At 49.2% G+C, this 18,037-nt stretch overlaps 1 protein-coding gene across 1 annotated transcript; it reads left to right on the top strand.

The window, feature by feature from the left end:
• Nucleotides 1–9,318: 9,318 nt before the first annotated feature.
• Nucleotides 9,319–15,867, top strand: RNF222 (ring finger protein 222). Its single transcript, XM_010362442.2, has 3 exons — nt 9,319–9,419; nt 12,873–13,010; nt 13,635–15,867. Exon 3 carries the CDS (start codon nt 13,660–13,662, stop codon nt 14,320–14,322), a length of 663 nt encoding a protein of 220 aa, XP_010360744.1. The 5' UTR covers nt 9,319–9,419; nt 12,873–13,010; nt 13,635–13,659; the 3' UTR covers nt 14,323–15,867.
• The last annotated feature ends 2,170 nt before the right edge of the window (nt 15,868–18,037 follow it).

The following is an 18,037-nucleotide window of genomic DNA, read 5'->3' as shown; positions in this document are numbered from 1 at the left end:
TGGTGGCACACACCTATAATCCCAGCTACTCTGGAGGCTGAGGCAGGAGAATCGCTTGAACCTGGGGGGAACAGCGGTTGCACTGAGCTGAGATGGCGCCACTGCACTCCAGCTGGGCAACAGCAAAAACTCCTGTTTCAAAAAACAAAACAAAACAAAAAAGATGTAGAGGAGATGCCAGGCAGGAGAGATGTAATGAGGTAGAAAGGCATTCCAGCCAGGAAACAACCCCAAAAACAGTATGAAAAAAAAGATCACAGAAGCTCACAAGCCCAGGGCCTTCAAGACCTGAGCTGGAAGCCAGAGCTGTGACCACACTGTGTCACAAAAGATAGCCCAGGGGAGGGGCTGGCTGGAGCAAGTCTCTAGAAAGCATTGAGGGCTTCATGGGCTCCCTGAGTATGGGTTTTGCCTCAGGGCAATGGGGAACCAAGGAAGTCTTCAAAGGGAAGGGACGGGATGGGGTGAGACCTGTGGTCACTGCCTACTGTTGGGCTGGGGGGCTTGGGAACCGAGGCAGGTGAATTGGGAATGAAATCAGTTCCTATTCTGCCTCCTAAGCCATGTGCCCTGACACAGCCTGAGAAGAAGGAGGGCCTTTTTCCAATTTACTTCCTAGAGGGAGGGGCCTCTTTGTGTTCCATTCAGAGGCCCAAGATGTCCCCGGTGCTACCAACAGCCCCAGGCTATGTAATACTGGGGCAGAGCCCACGAGGGTGAAACAATGGGGAACCTTGGGGCAAATCAAACCCTTGAGCTGGCTGGAGCAAGCCAGGCCAGAGCTGACAGCTGCAAATGGGTGGGGAGACCCTCAGAGCTGCACCAACCCAGGGTTCTCCCCTAGTCTCACCGTGGAAACTGCAGCCTCACCTGGGATGCCCCAGTGGCATCCTGTGGGGTCACTGAAGCAGCAGATCTCATCCCCTGGCCTTTGTGTAGGCTTCCCTAGGGACACGGCTGTACTTCACTGCATACTTTTGGGGTCCTTTGCCCTCTCTGGTTAGGCCCTCCCATCTGCCCACAGTCACCAGGTCAAGCAGGATGCTGAGAAGCCAAGGCGCGGCGGGAGGAGGGTCAAGGGTCATGTGCACACACACACACTCATGGCTGGGAGGTGCTCCCACCTCCTGCCCTTGTGCATCGCCTCACTGTCTTCATGCTGAGCACACGTGGGGCAGCCAGCTTGCCTTGTCCTGCCTCCCTTGCATGAGCCCATGCTCCTTTGGAGCCAGAACTGGAGCTGGCCCCACTTGGCCAACTATGAGCACTCAGGGCAACCGTGCTGCCTCCAAACAGCACACAACCTTCAGTGTCCCCGATCCAGGCCCTGGTCGGTAATCTAGGCCTACCCACAAGATCATTACCAGGTGTCTTTTCATGGACAGCAGTGACGTAAAAAGACCAAGAGTCTCTGCCCTGCCGAAAGTTGTCCTTAACCTGTAAATTCACATTCTCCCTCTCTCCTATCCCCTCTCCCACCTCTCTCCACTGCATCTGGGCTGGGCCTGCAGTTCCCGGCCCCTTGTTTGCTCCCAGCCTCCAATCCCTCTGCCTTAGATATTTGGGGTGACTCACATTTACTCTTATTAAAATGTCAGCCCTGGCACAACATTCCAAATAGCCTCAGTGACCTCATCCCATCAGGGTTGCCCCTGCCTGCTGCACCCACCCTGTCCCCACAGGGAGTGGCAGGAAGGTGGCACAGACAGCTGCGGAATGCCCCTGTGCCTGGACATCCAGTGTCCCTCCAGGGAGCAAGAAAGCCAGGAGCTTCAGGGATCCCAATTCCCTGGAGATATTGTGCAGGGAAAGCTGGGGACAGTGAAGACGGTTGGGACAGAGAGCAGGTTACTCTGGAGGCTCCTGGGGCCCTTTGAGCCTCCATCTGAGCTGAGCCAGCACAGCTTCCAGTCCTCCTCCCCTAGCCTGGAGGAAGGAGTACACCTCCAAGCTACCCAGGACCCCAGTGATTTCTGAGGCCAGAGGTTCCCACATAGGCTGCCCCTTAACATCACCTGGGGAAGCTGTTAAAAACTCAGATTCAACAACTCAAACTGTGCATGTGCATAAGGGAGAAAGCTCCAAGCTGTACTGTCCAGTAAAACAAGCAAGATGCACCAGCATGCATGTGGTGCACACCTTTAGATTAAAAACAGGGGGAAGGGCCGGGCATGGTGGCTAACAGCCACCTGTAATCCTGTAATCCCAGCACTTTGGGAGGCCAAGGCGATTGGATCACTTGAGGTCAGGAGTTCGAGACCAGCCTGATCAACCTGGTAAAATGCCGTCTCTGCTAAAACTACAAAAATGAGCCAGGAGTGGTGGTGGACACCTGTAATCCCAGCTACTCGGGAAGCTGAGGCAGGAGAACTGCTTGAATGCGGGAGGCGGAGGTTGCAGTGAGCCGGGACCATGCCACTGCACTTCAACCTAGGCAACAGAATGAGACTTCATCACACACAAAAAAAAAGCAAAAAAAAAAAACCACAGGGGGAAGGGTGGGCACAGTGACTCATGTCTATAATCCTAGTACTTTGGGAGGCCAAGGAGGGAGGATCGCTTGAGTCCAGGAGTTCAAGACCAGCCTGGGCAACACAACGAGACCTTGTCTCTACTGAAAATTTAAAAATTATCCATGTGTGGTGGCATGCCTGTGGTCCCAGCTACTCAGGAAGCTGAGGTGGGAAGTCATTCGAGAATGGGAAGTTGAGATTGCAGTGAGCTGCGACTGCAACACTGCACTCCAGCCTGGGCAACAGAGTGAGACCCTATCTCTCAAAAGAAAAAAAAAAAAACAGGGAATACAAATCCCTATTTGTATTTGTTTGTGTATATATAAATATAAATAACATGCACAAAACCAACTGCTAATAATAGCAGTTACCTTTTTTACTGTGGTAAAATACATACAACAAAATTTACCATCTTAACTTTTATTTTATTTATTTATTTATTTATTTGTTTGTTTGTTTATTTATTTATTTTTGAGACAAGGTCTCACTCTGTCGTCCAGACTGGAATGCAAAGGTGTGATCTCAGCTCACTGCACCCTCTGCCTCCCAGGTTCAAGCGATTCTCCTGCCTCAGCCCCCCGAGTAGCTGGGATTACAGGTGTGCACCACAACATCCGGCTACTTTTTGTATTTTTAGTAGACACGAGGTTTCACCATGGTGGCCAGGCTGGTCTTGAACTCCTGACCTCAAATGACCCACCCACCTTAGCCTCCCAAAGTGCTGGGATTACAGGCATGAGCCACCACACCCAGCCCATCTTAACCATTTTAAGTGTACAGTTCTGCAGTATTAAGTACACTCATAGTGTGAGCAACCATCACCACCATCCATCCAGAGTGCTCATCTTCCCAAACAGAAACTCTGTCCCTGTTAAACACTCACTCCCCATTGTGCCCTCAGCCCCGACCGTCGGCCCCTGGCAACCACCATTTCACTTTCTGTCTCTACGATTTTGACTGCTCTAGGAACCTCATTGAAGTGGAATCATAAAGTATTTGCCCTTTTGTAACTGGCTTATTTCACTTAATGTCCTCAAGGTTCATCCATGTTGTAGCAGGTGGTAAAGTTTCCTTCCTATTAAGGCTGAATAAATATTCCATCATGTGGATGGACCACACTGTGTTTATCCACTTACTTGTTGATGGACATTTGGATTGCTTCCACCTTTTAGCGATTGTGACTAACACTGCTATGAACATGGGTATACAAAGATCTACTGGAGTCCGTGCTGAAATTCTTTGGGGTATATACCCAGAAGCGGAATTGATGGATCATACAGTAATTCTATATTTAAGTTTTTGAACCACTGTACTGTTTTCCAAAGAAGTGCACTCTTTTACATTCCCACCAGCAGGGTACAACGGTTCCAATTTCTTCGTATCCTCACCAACCCCTGTTATTTTCTGGTGTAGTTTTTTTGTTTTATTTTTGTTGGGGGGTTTTTTTTTTGTTTGTTTTGTTTTTGGTCTTGTTTTTGTTTATTCTTTTGAAGGGATGGTTACCCTCTGAAGGGATGCACGGAAACGGACAGATGAGGGACAGGGAGGAAGATTAATATTCACTGCAGGTCATTTAACACTTTCTCACTTTTTTTTCTTTTTTTTTTTTTGAGACAAATCTTGCTCTATTGCCCAGGCTGGAGTGTAGTGGCGCCATCTTGGCTCACTGCAACCTCTGCCTCCCAGGTTCAAGCAATTCTCCTGCCTCAGCCTCCCAAGTAGCTGGGATTACAGGCATCCAGCTAATTTTTTAAATTTTTAGTGGAGACGGGGTTTCACCATGTTGGCCAGGGTGGTCTCGAACTCCTGACCTCAGATGATCCGCCCACCTCGGCCTCCCAAAGTGCTGGGATTACAGGCGTGAGCCACCGTGCCCGGCCACTTTCTAACTTTTGAATCATCTGAATATATTACTTATTCAAAAAGGTACTTTGTTTTTCCAACAGGTGTTATGAAAATTTTCAAACATACAACAAAGACAAAAGAATTTTACAAGAATCCATACATCCATCACCGAGATTCCACCATTAGCATGCACTATTCTTACGTTATCATATATCTAGCCATCCATCTATCCAACTATTAAAAATAAGGAGAGTGTACTTTCCTGGGCCCCTCCCAAGACCTGCAAGTCACAAGTGGGGCCTGGAAATCTGTTTCTGTAATCTGTTCTCCAGATGATTCTGGCATTTGGGAACTTCTGTCCTGGTCCAGCTACTCATCCCATGCAGAAACCACACCTGCAGTTAGTCAGTGGTCAGCGGGGGTGGGATTCTTCCCTTGTCTAAAAGCCCCTTAGCCTCACAAAAATGTCTCTCGAAGGAAGATCTTATCTCACTGGGGCCAAAATGGTCTCCAGACTGAACTCCATCCTGGCCAACCTCTTCCCCAGGACACGCTTTGGTGCCTCATCAACACCACTTTCAATGTGGCCCCAGAACTAGACAAAACTCTACAGCATGACCTGCCCAGGGAAGGAACTCCCGGTCTCGTCCCTCCCTAAGCTGGAACTATTCTTCCATGGTTCAGCGTGCATTTGTCCTTTCTGCTGAGAAGGGGAGAATACTCTAAAGTGACGTAGCAGTGTTTGCAACAGACACTTTACTCACTAAATCAGGACAAGATTAACCAGGCCCCTTGAGTCAGAAAGTGTTTGCATCTCCTTACCCACCTTTAGCCTTCTCTTCTTGCCATAATGGTAATAAGGATGATTTCCATGATAATCCATAGAGAGAGATAAATGAAGAAATATGTATATATATTAGACAGATGAAGAGATTGGATAGATGATTGATAGATAGATAGATAGATAGATAGATAGATAGATAGATAGACAGACAGACAGACAGATAGATAAATCTATGGAGAGATTGGAGACAGAGATTGGATGAATGGATGGAAGGATGGATGGATGAATGGATGGATGGATAGATTAACTGATAGACTGATAGAGAGATAGATCAATGGAGAGATAGATACGTAGATACACAGAGATGGATCAGTAGAGAGATTAGGTAGATAGATCGATCAATGAAGAGATAGATCAATTGAAAGATAGACAGATGATTGATTGATGGATAGATTACATAGACGGATGGATCAATGGAGAGATAGATAGACATTAGATAGATAGATGGATAGATGAACAGATAGATGGATGGCTGGATCAATGGATAGGTTGATTGATGGATGGATGGAGAGGATAGAAAAAGATTAGATAGATCTATAGATACATAGATCAATTGAGATAGATGGATCAACGGAGAGACCAGATAGACAGATGAATTGATCAATTGATAGATAGATAGACAGACATATAAATAGATCAACACTGACAGAGCCCCTCCTGCATAGCAGGTGTTGTTGCAGGCACATTACTTGCATTCATTCATTTTATTGTCACAAGAACCCTACAGAGTAGGTACTATTATCCCCATTTTCTACAAACGAAGCAACTGAGGCATGGAAGGACTAAGTAACCTACCCAAAGGTACACGGCAATTTCTCTTTACACCAACACACATAAACACACATAGAGCACTCATGAATACTCATATGCTGGTCTTTAGTTTCCCAGAGCTCCCTACCATCAAGTCCTATAGTGTAGGTCCTCCTGGCTAGTATACCTGTGCTCTTCACCTTTCCTGATAACTAATTCCTTCTTCCTGCCAAAATCCAACAGTCTACTTTCCCAGAAACTTGCTAGATGGCTAGAGCCAATCTGAAAGATAAATTCAAGTTAAAGTGTCTCTGGCTGATGCACTTACCTCCTCAGGTAAATGTGTGTGTCCGTGCCAACATATATAAGTATATGCAATTTTTTTTTTTTTTTTTTTTTTTTTTTTTTTTTTGAGACGGAGTCTCGCTCTATCGCCCAGGCTGGAGTGCAGTGGCCGGATCTCAGCTCACTGCAAGCTCTGCCCCCCCGGGGTTTACGCCATTCTCCTGCCTCACGCCTCCCGAGTAGCTGGGACTACAGGCGCCTGCCACCTCGCCCGGCTAGTTTTTTGTATTTTTTAGTAGAGACGGGGTTTCACTGTATTAGCCAGGATGGTCTCGATCTCCTGACCTCGTGATTCGCCCGTCTCGGCCTCCCAAAGTGCTGGGATTACAGGCTTGAGCCACCGCGCCCGGCCAGTATATGCAATTTTTTAAGTGGAATTCTTTTTCTTTCTTTCTTTCTTTTTTTTTTTTTGAGACAGAGTTTCACTCTGTCATCCAGGCTGGAGTGCAGTGGTGGCATCTCAGCTCACTGCAACCTCCGCCTCCCGAGTTCAAGCGATTCTCCTGCCTCAGCCTCCCAAGTAGCTGGGACTACAGGCGCCCACCACCACACCGGGCTAATTTTTTGTATTTTTAGTAGAGACGGGGTTTCACCGTGTTAGCCAGGATGGTCTTGATCTCCTGACCTCATTATCCGCCCTCCTCAGCCTCCCAAAGTCCTGGGATTAAAGGCATGAGCCACTGCGCCAGGCCAGAATTCTTTTTTCAGAACACAAAACCAAAACAGACAGTGATACTAAATATTTACATATTAAAGGTAATCTTCATAGTCAAGCTTCATGACAGGGCCAGTGGAAAAGATATTGGTACCTTAGGAACTTTGTATCACCCCATAAATCACATCCCAAAAATCTAAGGATGGCTGAGACTGGCTCTGTCTCCTCTCTGGGGAACACAAAGGGGGTGATACTGAGGTATTTGGGGTGCCTTTTCAGGAATCCCCAGAAAGCCCTAGGCAGAGTCATGAGCCACTTTGTTGAAGGGACTTAGAACTTTGCAATGTGCCTCTTGGAGGTGCCAGTGGAAGGAGAGAAATTTGGAGAGCCCTCTGGGATTAGACTTGCTGGATGAAAATACAGAATGCCCACTTAAATTTGAGTCTCAGATAGAAAAAGAATACTCTTTAGTATAAATATGTGCCAGAGGGCTGGGTGTGGTGGCTCACGCCTGTAATCCCAGCACTTCGGGAGCCCAAGGCAGGTAGATCACTTAAGATCAGTTCAAAACCAAACTTGCCAACGTGGCGCAACCCCGTCTCTACTTAAAAATACAAAAAATTAGCGGGGTGTGGTGGTGCACACCTGTAATCCCAGCTACTTGAGAGGCTGAGGCAGGAGAATCACTTGAACCCAGGAGGCGGAGGTTGCAGTGAGCCGAGATTGCGGCCACTGCACTCCAACCTGGGCAACAGATCGAGACTCTGTCTCAAAAAAAAAAAAAAAAAAATCCCAGATATTGTACTGTATTGTACTGGACATATTTATACTAAAAAGCATTTGTTGTTTGTCTGAAATTCTAATTTACCTGGGCATACTGCATTTTCATTTGCTAATCTAGGACCATCTAACACTCTCAGGGAGAGAACAAGAGAGACCATGACGACAGCTTGCACTCACCAATCTCTGTCCATGGTGAAGTGGCCGAGTGCACTGCCCTGACTGTCCTCCCCACCAGCTTCAAGGTGTCCATTGAGCCAGGGCCATGATTGATTGGACAGAAGAGGGGTCATCCTGTGTCATCCTATAGGGTCACACACATACTGGCCTATGCCATGGACCCAGTAACTTACTTTTTTCAGAAGACAACTGGTTTCTTGGTAACCTCCTGAGAGGACTGGGAGGGAATCCTCCAGAATGATTTCCACTTCCCCAAACTTCATTCCCCATTATTCTTGATGACTTTTTTCTTTTTCTTTGAGACAGAGTCTCACTCTGTCGCCCAGGCTGGAGTGCAGTGGTGCAATCTTGGCTCACTGCAACCTCCACCACCCGGATTCAAGTAATTCTTGTGCCTCAGCCTCCCAAGTAGCTGAGACTACAGGCTTGCACCACCATGCCCAGCTAATTTTTGTACTTTTATTAGCGACAGGGTTTCACCATGTTGGCAAGGCTGGTCTTGAACTTCTGGCCTCAAGCAATCTGCCCACTTCAGCCTCCCAAAGTGCTGGGATTACAGGCATGAGCCACCACACCCAGCAGATGATTTTTTTTTTTCTAATCACAAAAGAAACAAACTTTCAGGGTGAAAATGCAAACATCACAGAAATATAAAACTTAGAAAGTCTCTCCAGAGATAACTGCTATGAACAGTTTGATGTGTCTTCTTCCAGATTTTCCTCTATGAGTATGATCATGTATTATTATCTTCATAAATATAATTGTATTACACAGGCTGTTCTGAAACTTGCTTCCATTTATTGTGATGTCGGGGACTTCCTTCCATATCTGTGTGCATTCCTGCTTCACTGGTCTTACTCCGCCTCGTTGTTTATGTCAGTGGCTCTGGGTCTTTGGAGCTCTAAGCCCCTTTGGGTGTTCTATGAGTGACGAATGCACACAGGCAGATCCCACAGATACGTGACTCTGAGTGTCATGGACTTCCCAAGGCTGATCCACTACTGACCCCTTCACCCTGTGCATGGTGTGGGGATGGGGGTGTGGAGGGAAGATGGGGATCACTGAAATGGGTCCAGGAGGGTGGGAAGGACGGTGTGTGTGACTTTCCTATTGATAGGGAGACCCATGCCTGGCGAGCCTCAGTCAAAGGGGTCCTGGGTCACTACCTCCCCTGTGAGACCCTCTGACTCTCCTGATCACCCACCCCTGGGCTCCTCCTCAGGCTAGGGGTTCCTCTCCTGGCATCCTCAGCAAGATCACCTGACTCCAGCAGCTGCCAACCCCCTGGGCAACGCCAAAGCCTCCTGGCCTCAAACGGGTTGGGCGACATTCACTTCCTCGCGCTGTCCTCCCGACCTGCTCTGTCATTAGGAATCCCTCGGCGGCGGCGGTCACACGGACAGCAACAAGAGGAGATCGTGCTGCTGCCCAGCACCTCGGGGTGGCTCAGATCTGCTGGAGGCCCCAGGAGAGAAGGTGGATGCTGCTCTCTCTGGTCCCAGCCAAAGTGAGTCTAGGGGCCTGGCTGGGGGTGGGGAAGGAGCTTGGCAATGTTGGAAGGTTGCCAACATTGGAAAGATGCAGGAGAATGAGGGAGAGAAAAATTGAAAGAGAGGGAGAGAGAAGAGATAACTGTGGGTGAGGAAGTAGTCACAGCTAAAGCTGTAGGACCTTGCACTGGGGCTCCAGGAGGGAATCCCAGGTGCCTGGAAGTGTCATTCTATCCCACAGGCTCTGTGCTGGGGTGGGGACACCTGCCTCTGTCACCCTGTCCTGGAAATGGGCTACTGCTATGGGGGAGTCTCAGTACTGGGGCTTCATGAGGTCAGCTCCCTTGGGCCAGCCATTGCCTTCCCCCTGCCTCCCAGGTGGCCAGAGTTTAGGGTCACTCTGAGGAAGGAAGTTTGGGTAGTTACTTCTCTGTCAGTGCTATTTCTTCTGTTCCTTTGACCAAAGTCTGAAGACAAAGTCTTCAGCTCTGAGCCTCAGTTCCCTTGTCTATGAAATGGAGACACTCCCTACCTCCCAGCGTTGTTGTCAGGATCAGATGAGGAAGGGATGCAAAATGCCAAGCGCACAATTAGGATTCAATAAATGGTCGCTGTTGTAATTATTTATTATTAGCTCAATACTGGTCCCACTTCACCGAGGAAGACCTTCTAGCCCTCCTCTCTCCTCATTTTCCTAAGGCACCAATAGGGATGCTTTTGGCACTTACTGCATCGTTCTCGAACTTGTTTGTGCTCAAACTAGAGTATGTTCCTTGCACTTCTTCTGTTGTCCTCTCCCTCACCCCAGCACCCAAACAGAATCAGGCCTTAAGAGGAACTCAAGGATGGAGAATGGAATGGGATTCAGAAAGGGAGAGAGGCAAAGAGGGAGGGGTCAGGGAAAGACTGAGAAAGGGAAGCAAGAAGGTAGGGAAGGAGGTAGCATTGTCCAGGTGTGAATGGCGTGGCTCTCTGGAAGCACGGGAAGGGGGAAGGATTGCCCAGAGAGGCCATGTTTGGAAGAGGGAAGGATTGCCCAGAGAGGCCATCGTTGGACGGGGGAATGATTGCCCAGAGAGGCCATGTTTGGAAGAGGGAAGGATTGCCCAGAGAGGCCATCGTTGGACGGGGGAATGATTGCCCAGAGAGGCCATGTTTGGAAGAGGGAAGGATTGCCCAGAGAGGCCATCGTTGGAAGGGAGAAGGATTGCCCAGAGAGGCCATCGTTGGAAGGGAGAAGGATTGCCCAGAGAAGCCATCAATGGGGCTGGGATGTCTTCTGCACTCCCTGGGTCCTTTTTACTTCTCCACTAACTCGGATGAAAAGTACAGGCTCTCCTCCTCTTTCCCTGCTTGTCTCAAGGAGGATGGTGCTTCCTAACTTGGCTAATACCTACTCACCCAATCTATCAGCTGATTCTCACAATGTTCTACCATCTACGGAATCTCCTCTGTCTCTGTTAACTCCCCCTCCATCACCTTCACCGGTGACCTCAGGCGAGTCACTTCCCTCTCTCTAGACATGGATCTGCTCATCTCTGAAACTAGGAACTTCAACTAAGTGATCTCTAAAGTCCTTTATTCCCTCTAGGATTCCTTATTTGCTCGTCTTCTCTTGTCAGCCTTGATCTCTACTTCTCAGTTCTCCAAACGACTTAAACCATTGATCATCAATTCTCCTTTCAAAAAAGTATATTTTTTGAGAAAATTTATAAATGTCCACTAGGCTCTAAAGTTTTATAAGAACTTCCTTGACCACTACTTACCCCTAATATGTAAGCTCAGTACCTCAGGTGGTCAATAAATATGTGTTGAATAATTAGACTGATGGATGGATGGATAGAAGGATGGAACTCTTGCCGTCATACACTTTGGGGAGTTATGAAATGCAATGAAACATATTAATAGTTGATTGACTTAAGAAAATCATGGCCATCCTGATTATAATGGCTGTTTGGCATAAACATTTGCAAATGTGTTGTTAAAAAACTACTAAGAAACATTGGAATAACCATTTAAACTCTTATCGATCACCCATCATTTATCTTATCCATTGTCATCTTGTTCAGTTATTCTAATTTGAAATGAGCTGCCCTCTGTCAAGGGGGTGCGTTTTTTTAATCATCCACATACTAAGGAACATCTGGGGATGACAGGGAAGGAAAGGAAGGCAAATGCTGTGGCTGCCTCAAGAGCTGTAACAGGGGTCTCCAAGTCCCCTTTGGGAGAATAGGTGACAGGACATGGCCTGTCTTAATAATGACAACTGCTATTTACTGAGCACTTACTCTGAGCCAGACTCTTGACTCACATTAGCTCACTTAATTCCCCCAACAACTCTCCAAGGAAGATGGTACCATTATTATCAATTTCATCTTATGGACAGGAAACTGAGACTCAGAGAGGTTAAACAACTTGGCTAAGCTTATACAGACAGTAATGGGTAGATCAAAGATTTGAACCCCCAGCCCCATCCTGGGGGCCACACTGACCACCTCAAAGACCAAACCTGGAAACTCCCAAAGAGGTTTGGGGGCTGCCTCCAGGATGCCAGATTCCTTATCCCACCTCCAAATATTTTTGCTGTTTCTTAGACTATGGGACATTTTCAACTCGGCAAAATGGATTTGGAGCCAAGCCAAGAGAGGGAGAGATTCTGAAAGATTTGTGATCTTAACAGTTGTCCTTCATATACATTGATTTTGTTCTCATTATGTCATCTCTCAGGTCTGGGGGCTGCCATGCAGCTCTATTTTATCAGTGTACCCAGGAGTCTTTTGTCTCTGTCATGGATGGAAGAAAGTAGCAATAACAAGGAATCATGGTTCCTTTTAAAGAAACCGTTCTAGATAAGTTTAGGCGACTCAGTTGTGACACTGAGAACTTTTCAGTGAGGACACTTGGAGCTCACCACACACCCCAGTGGATGTTTCCCTTCAAAGCCATTGACTTGGGAAGCCATGTACTTAATCAAACAAATCTGCTCTCAGATTCTGTTTAAAACCCATCTTGTGGCCGGGCGCGGTGGCTCACATCTGTAATCCCAGCACTTTGGGAGGCTGAGGCAGGCGGATCACTGGAGGTCGGGAGTTCAAGACCAGCCTGGCCAACAAGGTGAAACCCTGTCTCCACTGAAAATACAAAAATTAGCCAGGGGTGGTGGCACGCACCTGTAATGCCAGCTATTCGGGAAGCTGAGATAGGAGAATCTCTTGAACCCAGGAAGTAGAGGTTGCAGTGAGCTGAGGTCGTGCCACTACACGCCAGCCTGGGTGACAGAGCAAAACTCCCTTTCAAAAAAAAAAAGAAATCATCTTGTTACTTTATAGTGACTCCGTAGCTTTGATTTCAAACTATCATGCCACTTGATCACTCATTTACTTTCCTATCAGACTTGGCTCCCAGTGACTTCTGGCTACTCCCAAAATATCAGACATATTCTCAAAGGATAAAATTCTGTCTCCATCAAGGTTGATCAGATGCTTCTCTCACTGCCTCAGGCAGCCCCATAAGAAGAATCTGGAGAATGACTGAGCTGTGGCAGGTGAGGGAATGAACCCAAAACTTCCTGACGTGACTGTGTGGAAGGCCAGCAGGCATTTGAATGTGTAAGTTCTGAGCTTTGTTTTTTTAAACAGTCATTGCTTTATAGCCACACTTAGCACAGAGGAATGCAATCCAATGGCTGGAGGAAATCCAGTGGACCCGCCAACCCCAGGTGAGGGCAGAGGTTGAGACTAGCACAGGCTTTTCTGGAAAATGGCCACTCTGGGTGCAGGCCCAAATTGGAGACTAGACTAGGTCTGTGCGTGCTCTTCTCAGCCACCTGCTTCCCCTGGTAACAGGGACTTCCTTTCTTCACTTCCGTCACTGAAGCAGGAAGACGTGAGGCAGTGACCTCACCATGTGTGTACATGGTGATTGAGGTGAGACATCAGGAACTCCACACACCTCCTCCTGGGGTCCAGTGTGACTGGGTTCTCTGGTTCTCTGTCTCCCAATTCTTGCTTCCAGAAGCATCTACTCCTCTCCTCCTAAGGGTCTTGGGCTCTAGGTTTGAGTCAGGTGGGCCATAGAGGAGGAGCAGCAGAAGAGCCAAGAGTAGGAGGAAGAGAGAAGTGGAAGACAGGGAGAGGGGATAAGAGGCAGTGGAGGCAGAGGTGTAGGTAGGAGTTAGGACGGGAGGGGAAAGAGGGAAATGCCTCAATATTCACGACCCTTCCCGCCCACAGCTGAGTGTGCCATCTCCCAGTGGCCATGTCAGAAGGGGAGAGCAAGGACAGCTCGGGCAGCGAGTGCCCCGTGTGCTACGAGAAGTTCCGGGACCTGGAGGGCGCCAGTCGGACGCTGAGCTGTGGCCATGTGTTCTGCCATGACTGCCTGGTCAAGTACCTGCTGTCCACCCGTATAGATGGGCAGGTCCAGAGGACCCTGGTCTGCCCCATCTGCCGCTACGTCACGTTCCTCAGCAAGAAGAGCTCCCGCTGGCCCTCCATGCTGGACAAGAGCTCCCAGACCCTGACTGTGCCTGTGGCCCTGCCCTCCGTGCCCCCACTGGACAGCCTGGGTCACACAAACCCCTTGGCCGCCTCCTCCTCCTCCTGGAGGCCACCCCCGGGCCAAGCCAGGCCGCCGGGCAGCCCGGGCCAGAGCACCCAGCTCCCCCTGGACCTGCTGCCCAGCCTGCCCCGGGAGTCGCAGATCTTCGTCATCAGCCGCCACGGGATGCCCCTGGGGGAGCAGGACAGCGTGCTGCCCCGCCGCAGCCTGGCAGAGCTCTCAGAGGCCTCCCCGGCGCCCCGCTCCGCCCGTGCCTTCTGCTGCCGATCGCGGGCCCTGCTGCTCATCACGCTCATCGCCGTGGTGGCCGTGGTGGCCGCCATCCTGCCCTGGGTGCTGCTGGTGAGGAAGCGGGCATGAGGCACACAGCAGGGAGACCGCCGGGCTGGCCGTGGCCTGGGGTGGGACGGGAGGCCCCACGGCAGCCCTGGTGCCACCAAGCTCCGAAGGGCACGCGGGCAGGCAGAGGGGAGGTCCTGGGCACAGAGAGGGCCCTGGGCTTCCCCGACCCCCGCAGGGAGGCTGGAGCTGACTGCATGGGCGCAGCGTGTTTCCCCTCGTGAATCCTCAGCAGATGCGTTCCCCTTCCATCTAGGCTGGGAAGATGGGTGGTTACTGCCCTCCTGCAGGCTCACCAGCCCTGAGCGGCAGACCTTACCTGCCAGGTGTCCTGCCCAAAGCCAGGTGGGCCCCTCCAGGGACAAGGAAGCCCTGCCGGCAGATGTCCTACTGGGTGGTCGATGGCAGGATCCTCCAGGCCAGAATTCCCACCCAGGATTTGTGGCTTGCCCTAGGGAACAGACAGAAGGGGCGCCCAGAATCTCAGCACTCACCCCTGACCTCCACCACAGTACCCCATCCCCAAGCCCTCCCTGTCCCCAACCTGCCAGCTTAGAAGGGCTTCCCTGAAGGAGAAGCTGATCTCAGAGGCTGCCTCAGAATTTCTGGGAGAATGAACAGAAACTGTTCTTCCCGGAGAGCTGAGGCCAGATCTAGAGACAGGGGTTTGTTGATAGACGCCACCCTAGCAGAGTGCCCCACGGACGGAGCCAGGGGTCTCCCTGAGCCCTCCAGGCCCAAGGAGGGATCCAAACTTTGAGTCCTAGGGTTCTCAAGGGTGGCAGGGAGTGGAGGGGAAGCCTGACAGGCGAGCCTTGAGTCAGCTGAGAACTATGTGGGCAAACGAACCCCTGGGGACTCCCACCTCCCTCCCAGCTGGTCCTCCTCCTCATGACCCAGCCACTCATTCAGAAGCCACACCAGCTGGGCCAGTTTCCTAGGTGGATTGCCAGGCTGGGCTGGGTGAGGAAGGGTGGGGAGGAAAACAGCTATGCTTGTCAGGGACGCCGCCATCTCAACTGACGAATGCTGAGGCCCAGGTGCCATCAGCTGCTCCCCAGGTCTCTTTGCCTGGGGCCCCCAAGTGGGACTATGAAGAGCCTCAGGTTGGGTCTAGCCTGAGTCATTCGGGGATAGCTATTGGCTGTTTATTGAGGTCCGTAAGTCAACCAACGCCTTTCAACGGAAAACAACAAAATCCTCCAGCAATTATCTCAAATAAGTGGCGGCCTGCACCCAGCTGTGCCCACGGTTGAGCTCTCCCAACTTCCCCCAACCTATACCCCTCTCAGCAATTTGCTGTCTGTGGGGGAAGAAATAGCAGTCTACATTTTATCTAGTTCCTAAATGCCTGCAGTGGCGGTCATCTGGGGACCGCTGGGGAATTGGGCCCTACTACAGGGGATATTTGGGACATAGCGAAGCCTGCTTTGAAAGCATTTGTGGGCTTCTCTGTGCTCATTTCAAGATTACAGAAGTGGCCGGGTGCAGAGGCTCACGCCTGTAATCCCAGCACTTTGGGAGGCCGAGGCGGGTGGATCACGAGGTCAGGAGTTCGAGATCAGCCTGGCCAATGTGGTGAAACCCCGTCTTACTAAAAATACAAAAATTAGCCAGGCGTGGTGGCGCATGCCTGTAGTCCCAGCTACTTGAGAGAGGCAGAATATCCGCTTGAACCCGGGAGGCAGAGGTTGCAGTGAGCCAAGATCGCGCCACTGCACTCCAGCCTGGGTGACAGAGCGAGACTCCGTCTCAAAAAAAAAAAAAAAAAAATACAGAAGAGCACAGGTGCTATTGTGGGGAAGGGATACAGATGGATTCCATGGGGAAAATATTTATTATAGGAATAAAAATAATGTTAAATTTGCAAACACTCCAATGAGTCTCTTTTAACCTCAGCCAGGCTGTTTTAAACAGTGTCATGTATTTTTGGGAACCTGGTTCTAGTCTTTTCAGATTCTGTCGTATTTGCCAAAAGTTTCTTTCAAAATACCCTCAGTGTTTTCACATTGTTCAGTGGTGACCTGTAGCTGCAACTTCTTTTATTTTCAGAGAATGCCAAAAGCTATTTTTAAAATAAAGGTATATATTTTCTCAAAGATTCCAGAGACTTTGCAATGTATGTGGGAAGCTCCGAGCCTGGACTTGAAGGACAATTCACTTTAGATGAAAAAGTTTGACGCGGTGTCTCACTCCTGTAATCCCAGCACTTTGGGAGGCCGAGGCAGGTGGATCACGAGGTCAGGAGTTCGAGACCAGCCTGGCCAGCATGGTGAAAGCCCATCTCTACTAAAAATACAAAAAATTGGCCGGGCGCGGTGGCTCAAGCCTGTAATCCCAGCACTTTGGGAGGCCGAGACGGGCGGATCACGAGGTCAGGAGATCAAGACCATCCTGGCTAACCCGGTGAAACCCCGTCTCTACTAAAAATACAAAAAACTAGCTGGGCGAGGTGGCGGGCGCCTGTAGTCCCAGCTACTCCGGAGGCTGAGGCAGGAGAATGGCGTGAACCCGGGAGGCGGAGCTTGCAGTGAGCTGAGATCCGGCCACTGCACTCTAGCCCGGGCAACAGAGCAAGACTCCGTCTCAAAAAAAAAAAAAAAAAAAAATACAAAAAATTAGCCAGGCATGGTGGCGCGTGCCTGTAGTCCCAGCTACTCGGGAGGCTGAGGCAGGAGAATCGCTTGAACCTGGGAGGTGGATGTTGCAGTGAGCCGAGGTCACGCCACTGCACTCCAGCTGGGTGACAGAGCGAGACTCCGTCTCAAAAAAAAAAAAAGAAAAGAAAAGAAAAAAAAAAGAAAAAGTTTGAAATACAAACACAAATGGCTCCTACACTTCTATTCAACCACACTTGCAAATGAAAATTAAAATTCTGCTGGAATGCCATTAAATTAAAATTAAAATTCTGCTGGCATGCCATTTTTCACCTATGAGCTTGTCAAAACCTGGAAGTCTCATAACTCACTCTGCTACTGAAGCTGAGGGAGGCAGGGGAATGGTTAGTGGGAATGCATATTATTAAAATCCCTATCAAGAGCAATGTGACATTATCTACCAAAATTTCTGTCTTGCTCCAGTAATTCCTGTTCTAGAAACATCCTACAGATATACTTGCATGTATGGGCAGCAGCATACAAATGATGCTATATAATTGCAGTGCTGTTTATAAAAACAAAGGATTGGAAAAAACCCTGAATGCTAATCAATAGGGTACTGGTTATTTATCTTAAGATCCAGGAAATATCATGCAGCTGTATAAAAAGAAAAAGAAAAGAGCAAAGAACAAGAAAGGACTCAATGAACTTATACGGAATGTCTCCAGGGTACAATGGAAAACGAGGAAACGCAAGGTGTGGAACACTGGATACTGGATACTACAATTTGTATAGAAAGAGCGAGAAATAGGCCAGGCACCGTGTCTCACGCCTGTAATCCCAGCACTTTGGGAGGCCAAAGCGGGTGGATCACCTGAGGTCAGGAGTTCGAGACCAGCCTGGCCAACATGGTAAAACCTGGTCTCTACGAAAAATACAAAAATTAGCCGGGCATGGTGGTGCACGCCTGTAATCCCAGCTACTAGGGAGGCTGAGGCAGGAGAATTGCTTGAACCCAGGAGGCGGAGGTTGTAGTGAGCTGAGATGGCACCACTGCACTCCAGCCTGGGAGACAGAGCAAGACTCTGTCTCAAAAAAAAAGAAAAAGAAAAAGAAAGAAAGTGGGGGAATAAGAATTT

Source organism: Rhinopithecus roxellana, chromosome 19, assembly GCF_007565055.1.
Source record: "Rhinopithecus roxellana isolate Shanxi Qingling chromosome 19, ASM756505v1, whole genome shotgun sequence".
Taxonomy (NCBI): Eukaryota; Metazoa; Chordata; class Mammalia; order Primates; family Cercopithecidae; genus Rhinopithecus; species Rhinopithecus roxellana.
Note: the sequence above shows the minus strand (reverse complement) of the source record. Positions and strands in the feature narration are given on the sequence as shown.